The 21,387-nt window shown below is 37.5% G+C and overlaps 1 protein-coding gene across 10 annotated transcripts in view; it reads left to right on the forward strand.

The window, feature by feature from the left end:
• FGD4 (FYVE, RhoGEF and PH domain containing 4) overlaps positions 1 to 21,387 on the forward strand; it is a 206,718-nt gene that overhangs the window by 155,426 nt on the left and 29,905 nt on the right. For 9 of the 10 annotated variants that reach the window (XR_007470150.1, XR_007470151.1, XM_033430115.2 and 6 more), the window contains 6 exons: positions 5,652 to 5,741; positions 7,718 to 7,863; positions 8,321 to 8,477; positions 16,456 to 16,594; positions 18,799 to 18,857; positions 19,171 to 19,317. Coding sequence is in view for 8 of the 10 variants with exons in the window: in XM_033430115.2 (XP_033286006.2) it covers positions 5,652 to 5,741; positions 7,718 to 7,863; positions 8,321 to 8,477; positions 16,456 to 16,594; positions 18,799 to 18,857; positions 19,171 to 19,317 (738 nt within the window). In the remaining 2 variants the exon portion in view is untranslated. Of the gene's footprint in view, positions 1 to 5,651; positions 5,742 to 7,717; positions 7,864 to 8,320; positions 8,478 to 16,455; positions 16,595 to 18,798; positions 18,858 to 19,170; positions 19,318 to 21,387 lie in introns of those variants that run through there. The other variant, XM_049694515.1, reaches the window with a different exon arrangement.

Genomic DNA, 21,387 nt, shown 5'->3' on the forward strand with positions numbered 1-21,387 from the left:
TCTGATTCCTTTTTAAACAGTTTAAGATTCTGCCCTTAAAGCATCTTTCAGGAAACAGTTACTCACTGGCATTTGTGAAATTCTTTTCAAAATATCTACTCCCCTGCTTGGGGTTTTGAGACATGTGCAGGGCGTATGGCACTAAGATTCTGAAGAGTGAATTGCTGGCTCCACACAAGCATTTTCTGCCTATACAGTTAATGAACTCTGAGAGCTGCTCTTTGTCCTGGCTCCCGCCATATGGAAGAGTCATGCCAAAAGGTCTGAAAAGACCTGCAGGAGCTGGTGACATCTGCAAGGAAGGAGGCAGAACTGACACTGCAATGCTTCATGTGCCAGTGGGTACAGTGACTAATAACTAGGCTGACCCTAACCCAAGTGAAAATGGAGCAGATCTCTACGAAAAGATTCTCAGAGGTCTAAAGGTACACAGTAATAGCCTAGGAATGCATTAAGCAGAGAGGAGCAGGGGAAAATAAATTGTATAGTCTATTAGTGTAAGAGGAGTGTATCTTACTTTCTCAGTTCTGATAGTTTAGGTATACTCTAGTATATTTTTGTTTGAGGCAATACTCTGAGAATCAGCTTTCAATAGAGTATATATTTGCAGGTAAAAAAAGAAAGAAAACCAATCCCTTTATTTTATAGAGGAATATCAAAAGTAAGATACTTTTTAAATAGCATAGTTATAATTATTTTGAAAAGTCAAGCCTGTGTATTCAGCTGCAAAAGAATCCAATGGGATTACTCATCAAATCAGTATTGTGTAACCATTATTGTTTTCCAAAGAATCACAAAAATAAATGACTTCTTAGTAAAGTGCTATTTTAAAAAATATCAGGCTACAGCCCCAATGTACCAGCAGCTTTAAAACTACTTTGTGCATTATTTAAGCATAAGTCTGATAGAGTAGTTGACCCTGTACATTATAGGTAAGTTTCAGAAACTAAACTAATTTTTTAAAATTTGGAAGCCATCATATTGTTACATCAAATATGACTGAATTTTTTATACCTGATAATTATTACTAAATGCTAAAAAGTCTGCTTTAAATAAAATTTATGTTGGAAAAATAATCAGTATATAAATTAAAATGCACATTCCATTTTTAAGTGGATAGTTGGTATTTTGTTAGTCTGTTCACTTGTAGGCACTTAATACAATCTTGGTTTTTGTTGCAAAGAAGGGTTAGAATGAGAGCCAACTGTTTACTGAAGAGTTACTCAAAAATCACATACTCTCTTATGTGAATAAAATCTGATTCATTTGGGTTCTCTGTGAACTTGGGCAAGTTTCCTGGCCTCTTTGAGCCTTGGATGTCTTTTTTTAAGCTCTGGAATTTTGTTTTGTTGTGTGTGTATACTACCTATAAAATAGGAATAATAATGGCACCCATTTTATAGACTTGTAAGGACCAGTCAATCTGTGTAAAATACTTTTAACAGTCTGGACTATAACAAGCAATAAGTGAATAATTGTTAGCTGTTCTTATTATGGTGATGCTATTATTGTTGTGATTAACCTAAAGAAAGGCTCCATGAGTCTGTGATGTCCTCACTTCCACCACAAAATCCCTAGTAACTTCACAAACCTTATATGTGAGTGATTAAACCATATGTCAGCAAGTTTACTTTGTGTTGACTTTGGCAAGGTCAGGGACCTAATGTTAGAAGACCATCTGTGTGGAAGAAATATAGCTTTTACTAATAACTGCTGGCATACCCTTGGATTTTGCAAAATATGACCAGGATACCCACAATTTGCCACGTTCAGCTAAAGTATAATTTGCGGTCAGCAAAAAGATTGTTTCTTAGAAGCTTCCTATTTAAGATCTCGTAGGATATGGAAGACCTCTGGGGTGACTTCATTGCATAGCAATGCATAGCAATAATAGACATTATGACTTATTGTTTAATGAATTCTCTGACTTACAAAAGATGTATTATTTTATCATGGCACAAAATCTGCTGGATTGTTTTCTTTAAAGATATTAGCTAGAACTAGAATTAGAATATACAAAAGAGTATAGTGGGTCAAAAAGATATCTCCACTATTAGAATAAAATGAAGGGCTTGAAAAGAATGAACTACTAATAACAACTTGGATCGATCTCAAATGCATTTTGATAAAGCAAGACTCAAAAGGCACATGCTGTGTGATTTCATTTACATGACACTCTGGAACAAGCCAGATCAACAATTACTAGGAGCTGGTGGTGGAAGAGGAGTGGGGTTGACTGCAGAGACCTAAGAAAAGTTTCGATAGAAATGTTCTGTATCTTGATTGTGGTGGTGGTGACATGATTGTAACCATTCATCAAAACTCCTAGAACTATTCACCAAAAGGGTGACTTTTACTAATTGTAAATTTCATCTCAGTAAATCTGGCTTAAAAAACCAAAACAAATGGCTGTAGTGTTGGTGCAGGTCAGTATTTCCTGTGAGTGTGTAGAACAGCATATCACTTTTTCTGAAATGTTGATGTAATTCTTATGTATTTACTTATTATACTTAATTACATCTTTGAAATTCACATTTTTAGTTCATTAAGTATTTTACTTCTCTATAAATAGTGATTGTCTAAAAATTTCTTGAAAGTTTATCAGTTTCATGGAATATACTACATATGTTTCTTAGTATTTAAGTTTTTTATATTAATCAGGATGCTACAAATAACACCAATATTACTCGACCTGGCTTAAACAATAAGGAAGTTTATTGGCTTCATCTCTGTGGTTATGGGATGGCTGCTTATAGCACTCAAGACTACATGTACCCTCATTTACGTGGAGCAGCAAAGAGAGATCTCTTTTTTCATGGTTCTTCCTAAGAGTAGGGAGCCTCCTTTTCCAAAGCTGCCAGTGCATATTCCCTTGTGTCTCATTGGCCCCTGAACCTATCGCTGTATACTCCTGAGTGTGACACCATTCAGGGCTCCCCTTTTGATCTGTGGATAAGGTCAGTTTCCCCAAAGAAAGGGCTACATAGTAGGTAGACGCACTAACCAAATCTGGATACCATTAAGAGATAGCGGGGAAGGGATGCCAGGTAGGCAAGCAACAATGCTAGTACTTTACTCTGAGTTTAAGTTAAACCAAAACTTTGACTAATTATGGAATTTGACTACTACATAGTTGTTTCTTTTAAAATATTTATTTGGCTGCGCCGGGTCTTAGTTGTGGCACACAGGATCTTCGTTACTGCATGCGGGATCTTTTAGTTGCAGCATGTAGGCTCTTAATTGTGGCATGCGGGATCTAGTTCCCTAACCAGGGATCAAACCTGGGCCCTCTGCAATGAGATCGAGGAGTCTTAACCACTGGACCACCAGGGAAGTCCCGATTACTACATAGTTCTTATTTCAGTGTTTCTGAGACCACAAATTATTTAAATGTATTATATTACTTTACCCTAAAGACTTCACATAAAAATACCTCAGTTCTGTAAGAAGCAACGTGGTAACTTACCACGTTAGAACATATATTGCATATAAAGCATAAAATAGATGTCATATGTGTTTAACACAATGAAGCATTTATACAACTTAATAGCATTTTATACATAGTTTAAAATGTAGCATTTACACAAATCAGACACTGGTTTAAAGTACACTTTGGTCTGCTTTGGTACTAAAGTTTTTACTAAACTCTTATTATATTTCGTAGTCTCCTAGAATGAGAAAAGTATTTCAGTAAAGTAACTAGGTAGAAACAACTCTGGATGGTACGCAGAGTCTGGATTTTATCCTGTCAGTGAGAAGAGTTCTATTGAAGAATTTTGGGTTTTCCTATGGGAACTAACATTAGGTGAGCAGAGCAGAGTTTTTGTTCTGTTTTGTTTTTTAATTTTATTTGTTTATTTATTTTTTGGCTGCGTTGGGTCTTCGTTGCTGTGCGCAGGCTTTCTCTAGTTGTGGCGAGCAGGGGCTACTCTTCCTTACGGAGCACAGGCTCTAGGCATGCTTGCTTCAGTAGTTGTGGCTTGGGGGCTCTAGAGCGCAGGCTCAGTAGTTGTGGTGCACAGGCTTAGTTGCTCCGTAGCACATGGGATCTTCCTGGACCATGGATCGACCCTGTGTCCCCTGCATTGGCAGGTGGATTCTTAACCACTGCTGTGCCACCAGGGAAGTCCCCAGAGCAGAGTTTTAGAAAAATTCCTCATAAGATAGTATTCAAGGTGGGTTAGAGCCAAAAAAAATAATGGAATCAGTTAATTGGGCAACTAACTATTGATTGGCCTGGGCTTGAGATAAGGTATGAGCAAAACAGGGTGGCAGTCATGAGAGCTTAAAAGATGGATGCTAAAGACAAAATGCCATGAATAGGAGTTGGTGGCTGACTGGATTTTGTGGTAGGGAACTAAGCTTAAAGTAATTTAAGTCAGCTAACTGGAAAGGGATGGAACCATTGCTAGGATGGTAAGGTTGGAGGGTGGTGGTAGAATGGAGATTTTACAGAAATGATGAGTTTGGTCTTAGATTGACAACATGTCAGAGTGGTAATAAATGTCCAGCAATAGTTAGTCATGTGAGACTGCTTCTCATTCATTCATTCAGTGATATTTTATTGAGTGCCAGTGTTTTATTGAAGCACTGCAGTAGATACAAGAGATGGAGCAGTTAACAACGAAAAAATGTTCCTGTCCTCATGGCACTAGCAAGGTTATACAAAGATATTTAAGAGTTAAGTAAATACAAACTGAAGAAATATTAAAGTCTAGATTTAATTAAAAGTAATATAGATAGAGGGAGGTGGGTGCGAGCATAGGTGAAAGATTAACAATGAGTTGATGTTGGATCTTGGTGATGGACACATGGGGGTTTGTTTTACTATTTTCTTTACTTCTATATATGATTGAAATTTTCCATAATAAAAACAGTTTTTTTAAGGTAAAAAGTTCTGTGCATAGAGCTAATAATTAAACAAGATCTTTGAGAGAGTGATAAAAACATGTCCAAAGAGTAGCCTGAGAGAGGTAGGGGGAAAATGAGGAACGTATAGTGTCTGGGAAGTAAAAAAGATAAAAGAAGTTTCAAAGAAAAGGTGGAAGATAGTGTTAATCGATACAGAGATCAAAGACGTTATCATAGATTAAATCTAGCTGTTTTCTAATTTTGTTCATTTCTGGTTGGATGTTCCTTGATGACTGAAAGGAATTGGGTACCTGAGAAGCTTAGGAAAACTTTTGATGAAACCATTTTTTTAAATCAGTTTTTTTAAAGTTTTATTTATTTGCTTGATTTTGGCTGCATTGGGTCTTCATTGCTACAAGTGGGCTTTCTCTAGTTGCTGTGAGTGAGGGCTACTCTTCATTGCGGTGCCCGGGCTTCTCATTGTGGTGGCTTCTCTTGTTGCAGAGCACAGGCTCTAGGTGCACGGGCTTCAGTAGTTGTGACACGCGGGCTCAGTAGTTGTGGCTCGCGGGCTCTAGAGAGCAGGCTCAGTAGTTGTGGCACACGGGCTTAGTTGCTCTGCGGCATGTGGGATCTTCCCGGACCAGGGCTAGAACCCGTGTCCCCTGCACGGGCAGTCGGATTCTTAACCACTGCGCCACCAGGGAAGTCCTTGATGAAACCATTTGATAATATTTATTACTTGAGAAATACTGTACAAGCTTTATTTCCTGATATGTGAATATCTGTTCTGTTTTCAGGAGACTAATGAGCAAAAACTTCACAAAATAGCCAATGAACTTTTGCTTACAGAAAGAGCTTACGTCAGCCGACTTGACCTCTTAGATCAGGTAATATTTTCCCTTTCAGTATTTTATTTTTTGGCATTATACATCATTTTAACTTAGTAATTTAAGTGTTTTAGAAACTGCAAGAAGGACCTAGCCATTTTTGGCAAGTGAAAGCTACTTCCTCAAGGAGATCTCTAACATTTTCAGCTCTATCAGTGAATTCATTAGGTATAAAGTTTTCATAATTCATAAAAAACAGATTGAAGGACTCTCTGTAGGAGTCGCAAAATGCATTTATCTGTGTCTTTCAATCCTAAACACTACTCTGTTTCTTGCCCACTTATTGTGATCCTGAAGGCCGTGTTAGTAAATAGGAGATTCTGATGCTGGCATGAATACATCACTGATTCTTGTCTCACTTGCTGTTGTAAATGATCTGAATTGCCGCAGTCATAGGGCCAGAAGGAATTTTGAGAGTTCGCTTGTTCGGCCTTGCATAAAACGTTCAAAACAGTGCCAGGTGTAAATATTTGTTGAATATGTGAAAAACATTTTGTACTTTCATCATGGTAGATGCTTGTGAATCGTCTCAAATATACATTTGCAAAGAAAGTTTTAAAATGCATCATTAAGAATAACTGTTAAACATGATGGCCTCTTAATCCTGTTTCAGTGATAAAAGATCAAGATAATTGGTAGATTGTCTGCTGATACAGACTCCTCTTATTAAAAGATAAAGTTGCCAACTTTGAGTAAATTAGTTGCAAGAAGATGTCCCGCTACTGCAGTTGGAAAAATGGAACTTCGTGGGAGCAGGCCATCCTGGGCACACCTTTTTATCAGTTCCTAGAGCAGACTACATGCCTGTTAGGGTGAGCCTTAAGGGTCCGGATTAAGACTTGTGTTCTCTGAGATAATGTGTTTGTGACTCAAATACTCACTTTCCAGATAATTTCGCCATAAGTCAATCAATTCATGTTGGTTTGTGCCTTTGAAACAATGTTTCTCCTCATGGTGATTATAGACCTGAAACTTTTAGGTATTCCCATAGTAGAAATGTGTTTTTTCCACTTACCAAGTTGCACTTTTTTTTTTCTTTCTTTCTTTTTTCATCCATATTATCTTGTCAGCTACTGTTGCTGACCTTTTAGAATTTAATCATAATTACTAAAATATCCTACTGGAGTCTCTAAGGACATAATTTGGTATTCTTTTTGCCTCTCAAGAAAATGCAATGGAGGTGAATTTAGAAAATAAACAACCATCTGGACATTATGAAAGAACAGACCTCCTTCTGCCTACATTTAACAGAATGGCAATTAAGAGGTATAGTAGCCCTACTAGAGTAGAGCTAAGACCGCAAAATTTTTTTTACTGTCTTTAAGATACCTGTTATTATGTATAAGAGAAGATCTTTTTGTCCTCATTTCTGAGTTTTAAGTTACCATGCATTATTATTTACTAAAGCAGGAAAACATGTGAGAACTGAAATACTCTTTTGTTCATGCATTGACCATGTGTTTTTTAAGCACCTTTTCTACTGTGAGAAGTAAATCACAATGTTCTCCCTCCCCAAGGAGTGTACAGTTTTAATAGGGAAAATGAGATACATGCCAACAAATTATAATAAAGGGCAATATGTAATATGTGCCATAGAAGTCACTCAAAATATAAAGAGGAGTGGAAAATACCACAGTTATTATGCATCTTAAAAGTTTCCATCTTTTAACTCTACCTATGGATAGGAAGGGTAAATCCTGTTACCCTCAACTGGAAATTCTCTGGAACAGAAAAGATTAACATCCCACAGATAGAGGCATAGCCTAGGTTAGAGTCAAAGCTTCCTAATTCTAATTCCTGGTTCTTCTTAAAGCATATACTCACTCCTACATTTCAAAAATGATTGATTTCTTGAATCACGAACTTTTCCATTTATTCAACAAAAAGTTACTAAGAGCCTACTATGTGCCTTAGCACGGTGCGAGATGGTTAACCAATAACTTTGAAGTAATGTTTGCATTAATTCTCTTATTCAGGTATTTTATTGCAAACTACTGGAAGAAGCAAATCGAGGCTCGTTTCCAGCAGAGATGGTGAATAAAATCTTTTCTAATATTTCATCAATAAATGCCTTCCATAGTAAATTCCTATTGCCAGAGCTGGAGAAAAGAATGCAAGAATGGTAAGAGGCATAGATAGCAAATAATATATCTAAGGCAGTCATACTAGAAGCTGTGTTATTCAGCTGTTAACTTGAAATAATAATGCTACACAGAGCTGTAAACAAACATTTATGCAAAGTTTTTATGTTAAAGATCACTGAAAGACCTTGTGGTACTTTTTTGTCTTTAGTTGAAAAAGGTTTCATCTCTCCTTTCCAAGCTATTGTTTGATTAGTGGAGACAAGATATTAAGGGTAATCTGGAGCTTCAAGATTTCCAAGAGTAAAGCATCTCTCTTTACTGTGTTATTCCTAAACTCCCTGTAAAAAGGTGCTTTTTCGCTTTCTCTCAATCTCACAGCAAAGTGGATCTGACAAAGCGCAGGGTACGTGTAGAAAGTGATTACTTCATTTGGAGTCCTGTTAATTCACTCATTCTATAAGAAATCTTAACAACTTGTTTCTATGTTTTATACAGGGAAACTACCCCTAGAATTGGTGACATCCTTCAGAAATTGGCCCCATTCCTTAAGATGTATGGAGAATATGTGAAGGGATTTGATAACGCAATGGAATTGGTTAAAAACATGACAGAGCGTATTCCCCAGTTCAAATCAATAATTGAAGAAATTCAGGTAATAGGACTCTTTTGTTCAAGGCTATAATTACTTTTTCTGTACAAATCATAAGGTCTTCTAGATCTAAAATTTAGATTGAGAGATTTGAGACACCTGGCCAAATTCCATTCTGGTCTGAATTATGCAGAAATCATCTCTGCAAAGTTAAAATATTTATTGAGCACGTGCAATATACTGAACAGTGAATTCTCCATTTGCTTTTGAGGCAAGGAAAGTCTGGCTTTATCAGGGTCCACATTAATTTACAAAATAAGTTCCCATTCAGCTCTGTGTCTCTCTTGCTTGCTTTCAGAGGTTGAGATGTTGGAATGACTATAAATGAATATAAAGAATGATTGCTGTAAACCCTGACATTTTAGAAACATAATTACAGTTGATCCTTGAACAACGTAAGGGTTATGGGTGCTGATCCCCCATGTGTTTGAAAATCCCAGTATAACTTTACTGTCAGCCCTCCATATCTGTGGTTATGCCTCATGGATTCAACCAACCATGGATTAGTACTGTAGTACGCGTTTACTGAAAAAAAAAATGTGCATAGAAGTTGACCTGTGCAGTTCAAACCCATGTTCAAGGATCAACTGTATTCTGTTTTATTTCATTTTGGGGTGTTTTTTGGTCATTTTATATATGTGTCCTGACTTTTAAAATTTCATCAAACCTGGATAATACATTTTAATAGTATCATAGTAATTTCTGTTTGATTCTCTAGTCAAAACTTTTAATCATTTCTTCTTTGCTGAAGTTTAAATATTGAAAAGGAATTCTTTAGATCACATAAGGTTATTTGGGTGGGGATTCTTTTTTTTTTTTTTTTTAAGATGTTGGGGGTAGGAGTTTATTAATTTATTTTTGCTGTGTTGGGTCTTCGTTTCTGTGTGAGGGCTTTCTCTAGTTGTGGCAAGCGGGGGCCACTCTTCATCGCGGTGCGCGGGCCTCTCACTATCGTGGCCTCTCTTGTTGCGGAGCACAGGCTCCAGATGCGCAGGCTCAGTAGTTGTGGCTCACGGGCCTAGTTGCTCCGTGGCATGTGGGATCTTCCTGGACCAGGGCTCGAACCAGTGTCCCCTGCATTAGCAGGCAGATTCTCAACCACTGCGCCACCAGCGAAGCCCCTGGGTGGGGATTCTTTTGCTCCTTGACTTCTTTTGTGTTACATAAATATATATATATTTATTTTTTACAAATTTATTTATTTATTTTTGGCTGCATTGGGTCTTCGTTGCTGTGCACAGGCTTTCTCTAGTTGCGGTGAGTGGGGGCAACTCTTCGTTGAGGTGTGTGGGCTTCTCATTGTGGTGACTTCTACTGTTGCAGAGCATGGACTCCAGGAGCACAGGCTTCAGTAGTTGTGGCTCGCGGGCTCTAGAGTGCCGGCTCAGCAGTTGTGGCACCAGGCCCAGCTGCTCCATGGCATGTGGGATCTTCCTGCACCAGGGCTCGAACCTGTGTCCCCTGCATTGGCAGGCAGACTCCCACCCACTGTGCCACCAGGGAAGCCCCTGTGTTACATAAATATTTTTATATGTTTTTTAAACTCATTAATATAGTGATATGATTACTGTTTTGTACAATTTTATGTCTTTTAAAGAAGTTAAGAGAATATTAAAAAATATCTATACGCAGATCAATGTGATGCTGACAACATCAACAAAAGAAAAGACAAAAACCACATGATCATCTCAATAGATGCAGAAAAAGCATTTGATAAAATGCAACATCCATTCATGATAAAAACTCTTACCAAAATGGGTATTGAAGGAACATATCTCAACATAATAAAAACTATTTATGAAATACCCACAGCCAGCATAACACTCAATGGTGAATAGCTTGAAAGCCTTCCCACTAAAATCTGGAGCAAGACAATGATGCCCATTCTCACCACTTCTATTCAACATAGTATTTGGAAGTCCTAGCCACAGCAGTCAGACAAGAAAAAAGAAATAAAAGGTATCCAAATTGGAAGAGAAGTGGTACAATTGTCATTATATGCAGATGACATGATACTGTATATAGAAAACCCTTAAAGACTCCACACAGAAACTACTAGAAACTGATAAATGAATTCAGCAACATAGCAGGATACAAGATTAACATACATAAATCTGTTGCATTTCTTTACACTAACAATGAAATATCAAGAAGGGAAAGTAAAAAAATAATTCCTTTTAAAATTTCAGCCAAAAAAAAAAAATACTTAGGAATAAAACCTGACAAAGGAGGTAAAAGACTTATATTCTGAGAATTATAAAACATTGATAAAGGAAATTGAAGATGATTCAAAGAAATGGAAAACTATCCCATGCTCTTGGATTGGAAGAATTAATATTGTTAAAAACAGCCATACTACAGGAAGTAATCTACAGGTTTAATACAATCCCTATCAAAATACCCATGACATTTTTTACAGAGCTAAAACAAATAATCCTAAAATTTATATGGAACCATAAAAGACCCAGAATTGCCAAAGCAATCCTGAGGTAAAAGAACAAAGCTGGGGGCATAACCCTCCGAGACTTCAGACAATACTATAAAGCCACAATAATCAAAACACTGTGATATTGGTATAAAAACAGACATGTGGATCAGTGGAACAGAATAGAGAGCCCAGAAATAAACCCACACACCTATGGTCAGTTAATCTTCGACAAAGGAGACAAAAATATACAATGGAGAAAAAACAGTCTCTTCAGCAACTGGTGTTGGGAAACCTGAACAGCTGCATGTAAATCAATGAAGTTAGAACATACCCTCCCACCATACACAAAAATAAATTCAAAATGGCTTAAAGACTTAAATATAAGACATGACACCATAAAACTCCTAGAAGAGAATATAGCAAAACATTGTCTGACAGAAATTGTACTAATGTTTTCCTAGGTCAGTCTCCTGAGGCAATAAAAATAAAAGCAAAAATAAACAAATGGAACCTAGTCAAACTTATAAGCTTTTGCACAGCAAAGGAAAGTGTAAGCAAAACGAAGAAACAGCCTATGGACTAGGAGAAAATATTTGCAAGTGGTACAACCAACAAGGGCTCAATTTCCAAAATATACAAATGGCTCATACAACTCATAACAAAAAAACAAACAACCCAGTCAAGAAATGGGCAGATGACCTAAATAGACATTTCTCCAAAGAAGACATACAGATGGCCAAAAGGCACATAAAAAGATGATCAACATCACTAATTATTAGAGAAATGCAAGTCAAAATTACAGTGAGGTATCATCTCACACCAGTCAGAATGGCCATCATTTAAAAGTCTACAAATAAATGCTGGAGAGGATGTGGAAAAAGGGAACCCTCCAACACTGTTGGTGGGAATGTAAATTGGTGCAGCCACTATGGAGAATAGTATGGAGGTTCCTTTAAAAACTTAGAGTAACCATATGATCCAGCAATCCCACTCCTGGACATATATCCAGAGAAAACTCTAATTCGAAAAGATACATGCACCCCAATGTTCATAGCAGCACTATTTACAATAGCCAAGACACGGAAGCAACTTAAATCTCCATTGACAGTTGAATGGATAAAGAGGATGTAGTATATATACACAGTGGAATACTACTCAGCCATAAAAGTGAATGAAATAATGTCATTTGTAGCAACATGGATGGACCTAGAGATTATCACACTAAGTGAAGTAAGCCAGAAAGAGAAAGACAAATACCATATGACATCACTTATATGTGGAATCTAAAATATGACTCAAATGAACTTATTTATGAAACAGAAACAGACTCAAAGACATAGAAAACAAGCTTATGGTTACCAAAGAGGAAAGGGGGGTGCGGGAGGGATAAATTAGGAGTTTGGGATTAGCAGATACAAACTACTATATGTAAAATAGATAAGCAACAAGGTCCTACTGTATAGCACCAGGAAATATATTCAATATCCTGTGATAAACCATAATAGAAAAGAATATGGACAGAGAATATATATGTGTAACTGAATCACTTTGCTGTACACCAGAAACTAACACAACATTGTAAATCAACTATTCTTCAATTTGAAAAAAGAAAAATGTCTACAAATATTTTGGGGGGGGGTTTTGCTATGCGCGGGCCTCTCACTGTTGTGGCCTCCCCCGGACGCGCAGGCTCAGCGGCCATGGCTCACGGGCCCAGCCGCTCCGCAGCATGTGGGATCTTCCCAGACCGGGGCATGAACCCGTGTCCCCTGTATCGGCAGGCGGACTCTCAACGACTGCGCCACCAGGGAAGCCCTACAAATATGTTTTTAACCCATATATTTACCATTTCTGGAATAAGTTCCTTTCAGCATGAAAATGATGTGTTTCTTGTGAGGCAGAGTGAATAGCAATGAATTTTCTTGGGCTTTGTTTATTTGGAAAATATTTTTTTCTTCACTATTGAATGATAGCATTGCTAGACACAGAATTCTTGGCTGATAGCTTTTTTCTTTCAGCAATTTGAATGTCATTTCACTGTTTTCTGTCCTCCCTTGTGTCAGATGAGAAGTTAGCCCTTAATTGTATTGACAGTCCCCTGTATGTAATGAATCACTTTTCTCTTGCTGCTTTCAAAGTTTTCTCTTTGTTTTTGGCTTTTAGCAGTTTGAAAATGATGTGGATCTTTTTTGTATTTATTCTGCTTGGAGTAGATTGAGCTTCTTGGTTGTGTAGGTTTTTTTAAATCAGTCTGAGAAGTTTTCAGCCATTGTTTCTTTGAATTTCATATTTTCATTACCCACGTTTCTTTTTTTAATTAATTAATTAATTATTGGCTGCGCTGGGTCTTCGTTGCTGTGCACAGGCTTTCTCCAGTTGTGGCGAGCGGAGGCTACTCTTCGTTGAGGTGCGCCGGCTTCTCATTGTGGTGGCTTCTCTTGTTGCGGAGCATGGACTCTAGGCATGCAGGCTTCAGTAGCAGGCTTCAGTGCGTGGGCTCAGTAGTTGTGGCACACGGGCTTAGTTGCTCCACGGCATGTGGGGTCTTCCCAGACCAGGGCTTGAACCCGTGTCCCCTGCATTGGCAGGCGGATTCTTAACCACTGCTCCACCAAGGAAGTCCCATTATGCGAGCTTCTGAGACCTGTTCAATTTTCTTCCTTTTTTCTCTTTGTTCTTTACACTGTATAATTAATATAATCTTTACACTTCCGCTGACAGTGTTGCTGGGCATATGGTTCACCGCTGTAAATCAAATGAGCCCTCTTCAACTTCAGCAGAGAAACTGCCAGTCCTCACAGCCTGCCCCACCCTTGCAGAATCTTCACATTGACTGAGCTGGGAGAGGAAGAGGGGCAGCCTCAGGCCAGAATACCACAGCTTCTTGCTGTTCTTACCCGAAGTTCAGCAGTTTTTAAAAGAAACACTTTTCAGATTGTTTTGTGCCTTTGGTCAATTTCCAAAGTGCTGAAATGATTGCTGTTGTTGTTAAAATCAATTTTATCCAGCTTTAAAGCTGCTTTTTATTTTTTTTTAATTTTTATTGGAATATAGTTGCTTTACAACATTGTGTTAGTTTCTACTGTGCAGCAAAGTGAATCAGCTATAGGTATACATATATCCCCTCTTTTTTGGATTTCCTTCCCGTTTAGGTCACCAAAGAGCATTGAGTACAGTTCCCAGTGCTATAGTAGGTTCTCATTATGAAGTCGCTTTTTAAAGGGAGGATTTTGCCAGTCTCCTCACTCAGCCATAGCCAAAAGTCCTGCTCTTCCCCTTCACTCCTTTTATTGAACATCTCTTTTCTCTCATGATTAAGCACTCATCTACCTTTCTGAACACTGGCTCCTTCTTTGGTTCTTTCACTAACCCCTTTTGTTAATATTGATATATGGGCAGAATACAAGGTTTTTGCCCTTCATAGTCTTCTTTCTCTCCACACTCTCAATGTTGTCATAGTTTCCCAAGCCTTTAACCATCATGTCATACAGATGCTTATAGGGTCATTATTTCTAGTGTATTCCTCTACCCCTGAACTCCAGTTACAAAATGCTGAGTGCTGGCTACACAATTCTGTATGAACATGTTGTTGTCAATACAAAGTCAACATGTTCCATTCCTGTCTTTAGCTTACAAACATTTTTTCCACTTGACCTTTTGTGCCTTGCATACAGTAGCTTGTGGTTATGTGATTGGATTTATCACATAGCACCAATATTCTTTTATTCACCAGAATTTGACCACTTGGCTTTATCTTTGATTTGTCACTTTTCCTCATTCTCTGTATGTGTTCATTTGCCTGTTAGATAATATTTTCAAGGGACTTAGCATGGAGCTTTTTGCATAGTAAGTGCTCACTACACGATGGTGGTCATTATCGTTGTTTCATCAAATTTTAAAACTATCTCAGCAACGTCTGTCTTCTCCATGTTATGAAGAAAGGATGGAGTTGTGAAAGGAATGGTAGATTGAGAATCAACTAATCTAGTTTAGGATTCTAGTCTGCCACTTAGAGCCACTTGACCTTAGAAAACTCCCCTAACTTTTCTGAGCCAGTTTCTTCATGTAAAAATTTGGGGATCAGTAATATTTTCCTGGATATATATATGTGTGTGTGTGTGTGTATATATATATATATATATATATATATATATATATATACATACACACACACACATATATATGCATGTGTGTATATATATACCATAGGCTTGCTGGAGAAAATCAAATGCAATAACTAAACTTATAATATTAATATCTTACACTTTATTAAGGAAAGCCATTAACCCTCAGCTTCCATGCTAATTTCAGGCTCTTTTTACTTTTCTCCTGGTCTACAATAACTTCCAAACTAGTTTCCCGACATCTGCCTAAAACCACATTGCTGTAGGTTAATCTTAATAGCTGTCATATCTAATGATATCACTCCCCTGCATGAAAACCTGCATTAGATGAAGTAAATCTAAACCCAGCTTGACATTATTGCCCCAGATTACATTTTCTTCCTTATCCCCTATTTCCCTATAAATATCTTATTTCTGAGCAGAACTCAACTGCCCCCTTTCACTAAACATGCTTCATGCCCCACTGTCTTGGGCCTGTTCTCCAAGGTCCCTCTTCCTGCACTTACCCCCTGGTATTCCTCATTTCCCTGCCCAAAGCCTGACCTCACCTGAGTTTATGTGTAAATATTGCATTCTCTATGAAGCTTTTAGTTTCTTGTTTGCTTTGAATGCAAACATCATGTCTTAATACAACATTTTTTACCCTGGAGTGCCCTGATCATGGTCATCAATAAATATAGTAAGAGGGTTTCTTCTTTGTTTAATATGAACAGGAACACACCTTATTTTTCAAGTAATCTTTTTTCTCTCCTTCCATGTTGACAGCTTACTGAAAGCATGTTCTATAGACTCAGTTTTGCCCTAAGCAAAGGAGATCTGTTTAGAGTTTGGTTTCTAATGGAAAAGAATGTCATGACCTAATGAAAAATTAAAATTTTCTCATCTTGTCACTTTTCTACATGTGGAGTCTTTTAAGTTAAAAGGAAATGACATTTATGGTAGCCTTATTATGAAATAGTTTCTGCTGAGTCCAGAGTCATTTAATGCAGTGTTACTTAGTGAACCTCCTTAAATAGATACTTCTTTTGAAAATCTCTGGAGTATGATTTAATAATGTGACCTGACAAACCCTTGTAGTGACTAATTGAAGTGGATGCCATCAATCTGGAAATTTCTTGCTTAAATTCTGCTTGATTTTTCTTTCTGTTCTTAACATTAGATTGGTGGTCCTCAAACTTTAATGGAAGAATTGGAGGCGTTTTTATGCATATGCCCAGGCTGTGGCCTCAAAATTGTGGTTTCATAGATTGCGATGGGGTTCAGAATTTCCTTTTTTAATAGCATCCCAGGTATATCTAATGCAGGTGATGCACAGACCACACTTCGTAGTGAAATGCTGCCCTTAATGAAAATTCTATGTTACGTTGAAATTTTTTAGACTGGCTAACCTAATTTTTAAATCTTTTTTTAAAAACCTTTCTCATTACAGAAACAGAAGATCTGTGGGAGCTTGACTTTGCAGCATCACATGCTAGAACCTGTTCAGCGGATTCCCCGGTATGAGATGCTCCTTAAGGACTACCTAAGGAAATTGCCCCCTGGTTCTCCGGACTGGAATGATGCTAAAAGTAAATACTCCCCCCACCCCAGCCCCGCCCCTGCTTTCCATTTTGGGATAATTTAGTGGCCAAGTAGGCTTGTGATTTCAAAGTGAGATAGGTCTCATAGCCACTTTAGTAAAATATTGGTGCCAGAAAATAACCTCACTGGAAATTGTCATCAGTACCTCAATTAGGCAAGCACTTTTGAGCCCAAATCATAGGCTTGGAGCAATGCAAATCACATTTCTCATGCTGGTTTCACGTTAATCATTAACTCTGAAATATAAAACTGTAGTCTTAGAGACATCTGGAATAGCAATACACAATTACCTTCTCACAGGAAGAATACAACCATTCAGAATTACTAGTGCTGCTGGTTAATTAGGTAGGTTGATACATACCAAGAAAACTAAGATGATATTTACTATGTAAAAATAGCCTAAGCAAAATGATATCTCTCTACCTTTCTCTGCTCTAAGACAGAAGAGGCAATGGTGCTGTTTAGTGTCAGTTAACATCTTCCCTGAGAAAACTTTATTCCTGCTCTACTCCTGTGCTACATTAGATCATAATGGAAGACTTTTTAGGGCTTAAGAGTTTCAATAAGAATTTTGTTTTCTTGTGTACTTTAAAAAAAAATCAGTTAACTGTGAAGAGAAGATTTAACTTAGATTAGTAATCAACATGTACAAACAATACTGGTGTACAATCTTAAAGCATTGCTACTTTCTCTAATAATTTTTTGTCTGCTGTTATAAGTGAACCTTGTTGAGAGATGAACACAAAACACAATGTTTGGTCTTAGAGACTGGGTCTTTTTCTGAACATAGGCTATCTGTGATGTTTCTCCCACCATCCAAGTGAGTTGGTGACCACAGGAACTTCTCATCTCCCTTTTCTTCCTCTAAAGTTTAGAATTATCCTAACTTGTCTTCTTCCACTTTCCACTTCATCTCCACTTTCCACTCACCTGGCCTGAGTGCTTGGTTTTAGTAGTGGTAGGATTGGAGGTTGGATCACCATTGCTACTTCTCAAACTAGTCTCTTGGGTGGTGGCCCCAGCCCATCTTAATTTGTCTCCCTCTACCTTGGATCCTATGTGGAATGCGAAGAATTGTCAAAATCAGGATAGTTCTCTAAAATGTAAATAACAATTCTGCTTCTTCTATACTCAAAAGACTTTGACTCCTGCTAAGGTAGCTATGTCAAAAATCAGAGAGTCAGCAACGTAATAGGGTATTTTATTACTCTTTTTGGTTTCCCATTACTACTTACACTAAAATTGTAAGGAAATCACAGAAATACTTTTAGAGACCTAAAAGTAGAGGGGAAAGCAACAAAAGTGCATTTTGTTCAGCAGTAGAACGAAGAAGACAGAAAAGTTGGTTCAGAATAATGAGGTTGTTGTGGTAACAGAATTAACCCAACCAGTATTCATAAGATAGGAAAGAAAGGAAGAGAGCAGGACGTGTTGTAGGATTGAGAACATTCCCTCAGGTTAATCCAGCAGGAAGCCTTAGCTTCCACATCTCTTCACCAGTAGTCCCGAAGCTCCTACCTTGCCCATATCAGAGTTCCCATTCCCATCTCTCGCTACCACCTGCCCTAGCAACAAAACCCTCCATCAACATTGGCATCAGAAAATTCCCTTTCACCTAGACTAGAAATGTGAGTGTGTTTTCGCAGGGAAAAATGATTGTGCTTGGTGGTTAATTTGCTCATAAAACTAGTGAAATACTTACTACTGCTGAAGTGTTGTAGAAATTTGAGTCAGAAGACTTTGGTTCTAATGTAGCCCTTCAGTATCATAATTTGTGACCTTAGCCAAGTCACATCACTCTCCACTTCTTTCATCTACCAAGTGAAGCTAATATACTTTCCATTCAAGGTTGCATAAGAATGAATTGACCTAATATATGAAAGCCCCTGACAAAGTTCCTTGTAACAAGCTAGTGTCAGGGTGTTTGTTATTTTGAAGGTCCCTTATCGATTAAAGGTACCTGAGAGCCTACTCACTGTATATGACTTTTAATGAGGAGATACCCTTCAAGTTCCAAATAATCTGCTTACAAATGAACTTTTGAAAGTATCCAGCTTATAAATGCAAATTGCCCCCTGCTTTTATTGTGTATCTTCGGCCCCAGATTTCTTCTTATTGTACTGTATATTATTCAGCTATCTAGTAACATAGTAAGGACAAAATGTATTTACTTTTCTTTTTTTCCATTTAGAATCACTTGAAATTATATCTACAGCAGCAAGTCATTCTAATAGTGCAATAAGAAAAATGGTAAGTGGTTTCCAGAGGAAATGGGAATATTCTAGTTAGATAATTGCCAATAATATAGTCTGATATTATCTACAGGTTTGGACCCAAATGAGTTGATACAAGTGAACAAAAAAGATTGTTTATAAAATGTTTAGTGTTATCCCTCTTCTCCCAGGTTTTAATTTGGTCATAACTGACATACTTTATACCAAAATTTATGCTTAGTTCCAATCCCTTCTGAATTATGTATATTTTAGCTAAGGTCATTGATTAAAGGAACTAAGGTGAAACCTCCTGTTATATGATCTTGCTGTGTTTTGTTTTAATTTCCTAGGAGAACCTAAAGAAACTCTTAGAGATTTATGAAATGTTGGGAGAAGAAGAAGACATTGTAAATCCTTCAAATGAACTAATAAAAGAAGGACAGATCCTCAAACTAGCTGCTCGGAACACATCGGCACAAGAACGCTACCTTTTCTTAGTGAGTTTTGTAGTATGAGCAAGTCACATAAGAATAACCCATAAACATTGTTATATGCATCTTGGAAAAGTAGGATGCTTGCTTGCTCTCACCAGAACAATTATATCTAACCTGGTTTAGTCAGTACTGTCAGGATTCCACATCAGGGAATGTCCTTAGTAACTGAAACTTGTTCTTTCAAGGACAAGTATTTTTCTATAATTTTTCTGTGTACTTACCATGTATAATTTACTTCAGTAACTCGTAGTGAAGATGATTTAACATTTCCATGATGATAGTAGCCATCAGTGTATATGTGGGGACCACTATTTTTAATTCTTCTAGTTGAAGAAATATATAGACAAAGTTGTAAAACTTGTGCCTCAAATATCTATGTAAAAGTACATGAGTTTGCTACATATTTCCTTTTCACTGCAATCAATCTCCATCCCTTCCTTAACTTCTGGGAAATGACAGTTAGTCTAGAACTTATTGAAAATATAGGAGCTCTCCCTGGGGCATCCAGGCCATTATATTTTAGTCTCTGTTAATTCCAGTTCCTTTCTATATCTAATGATATGATAATAATCATAATAGCTAACAATGAGCTAACATTGAGTAATAGCTCAGTAAATGTTAGCTATTACTATGATTGTTATTATAGGCAAAGAAACAGACACATTGGTAAAGAGGCTGCCCGGTAACTGGCACATGACACATTCTCAGGATGTTATTCACATCTGACTTTTCTGCTGCAAGGCAGTCATCTCACTAGCCTTAGTATGAGTTGTTGGGGGCTTAGAGGTTTCTGTTGTCTGGTTACAGCTTCCTTTGAAAGGAAGGTTTACAGGAACTAATTGTCATGCAGAAGGATATTCAGTATCTCTCTTGAAAGCGTTTCTACTTCAAGTTTGTATAACTCAAGAAAATTGAAAACATGTCCACACAAAATTTATACATGAATGTTCATAGCAAAAGTATTCATTATAGCCAAAAAGTGGAAACAAACTAAATGTCCATCAATTGATGAATGGATAAACAAAATGTGGTATAACCATGCACTGGAATATTATACGGCAGTAAAAAGGAATAAAATACTGATACATGCTACGTGGATGAACTTTGAAAACATTGTGTAAAGTGAAAGAAGCCATTCACAAAAAACCACACTGTGTGATATGATTCCATTTCTATGAAATGTCTAGAATAGGCAAATGCATAGAGGCAAGAAGTAAGTAGTGGTAGCCTAGGGCTGGTGGGGAGGAGGAAATGGATACAGGATTTCCATTTAGAGTCAGGAAATGTTCTAAAATTAGATAGTCGTGATGGCTGCACAATTTACAACTATATAAAAACCATGAATTATACATTTTAAAAGGGTATATGAATTATATCTCAATAACTTTAAAAATTTATAGATATTTTACAAATTAACTATAAAAAAATCTTCATTGGAGCTCAAAAGAAGAACTTCACCTTTCAGAAGCTTTACAGAGACCTAAATGTAAATCAGGGACATGTGATGTCATGTTAGGGTCCAGAGGGCTGTTTATTTTGAAATGTAGGTTTTGTTATTCAAATATGGTGAGGCCAACACATCAGGAGATGATTGCCATTGAAAAGATAGTTATACTCGCAGATTCCAAAAGGAGGGGGCATGCCACACCATGGAAGGAGCTACATGAGAAAGCACCAGAGTTGGTCAGAAGGCAGAGAAAGCTAGCAGCAAATGTGGGCAAGAGCCTGTACTGTGGTTTCTGCGAGAAGGAATAGGCAAGGCAGAGAAAACCAGCTTAGAGTTTGCTAGTTTAAATAATTTCATCAGGCTCTAGCACACAGGGACTGTTGACTGGTACCTAGCCTTAGGGTTCTTACGGAAGGGGAATACTGGTTCGGAGTGTAAGCGCTCAATAGAGGAGGTGCTTGGGGTGTGAGTTCTGGATCTGTTGGTTTCCATATGGAAGTCATGCTTGCAGGTGAGTCACTCACTGTCTTCAAAGAATTGAGTAGTCGTGAGAGGGGGCAGTCCTCCAATGTCAGCAAGGCCCCAAGATGTCAAAGCATCAAAAATCCAGATTAAAAAGACATGCT

The sequence above is a fragment of the Orcinus orca genome, chromosome 11 (genome assembly GCF_937001465.1).
Source record: "Orcinus orca chromosome 11, mOrcOrc1.1, whole genome shotgun sequence".
In the NCBI taxonomy this organism is placed as follows: Eukaryota; Metazoa; Chordata; class Mammalia; order Artiodactyla; family Delphinidae; genus Orcinus; species Orcinus orca.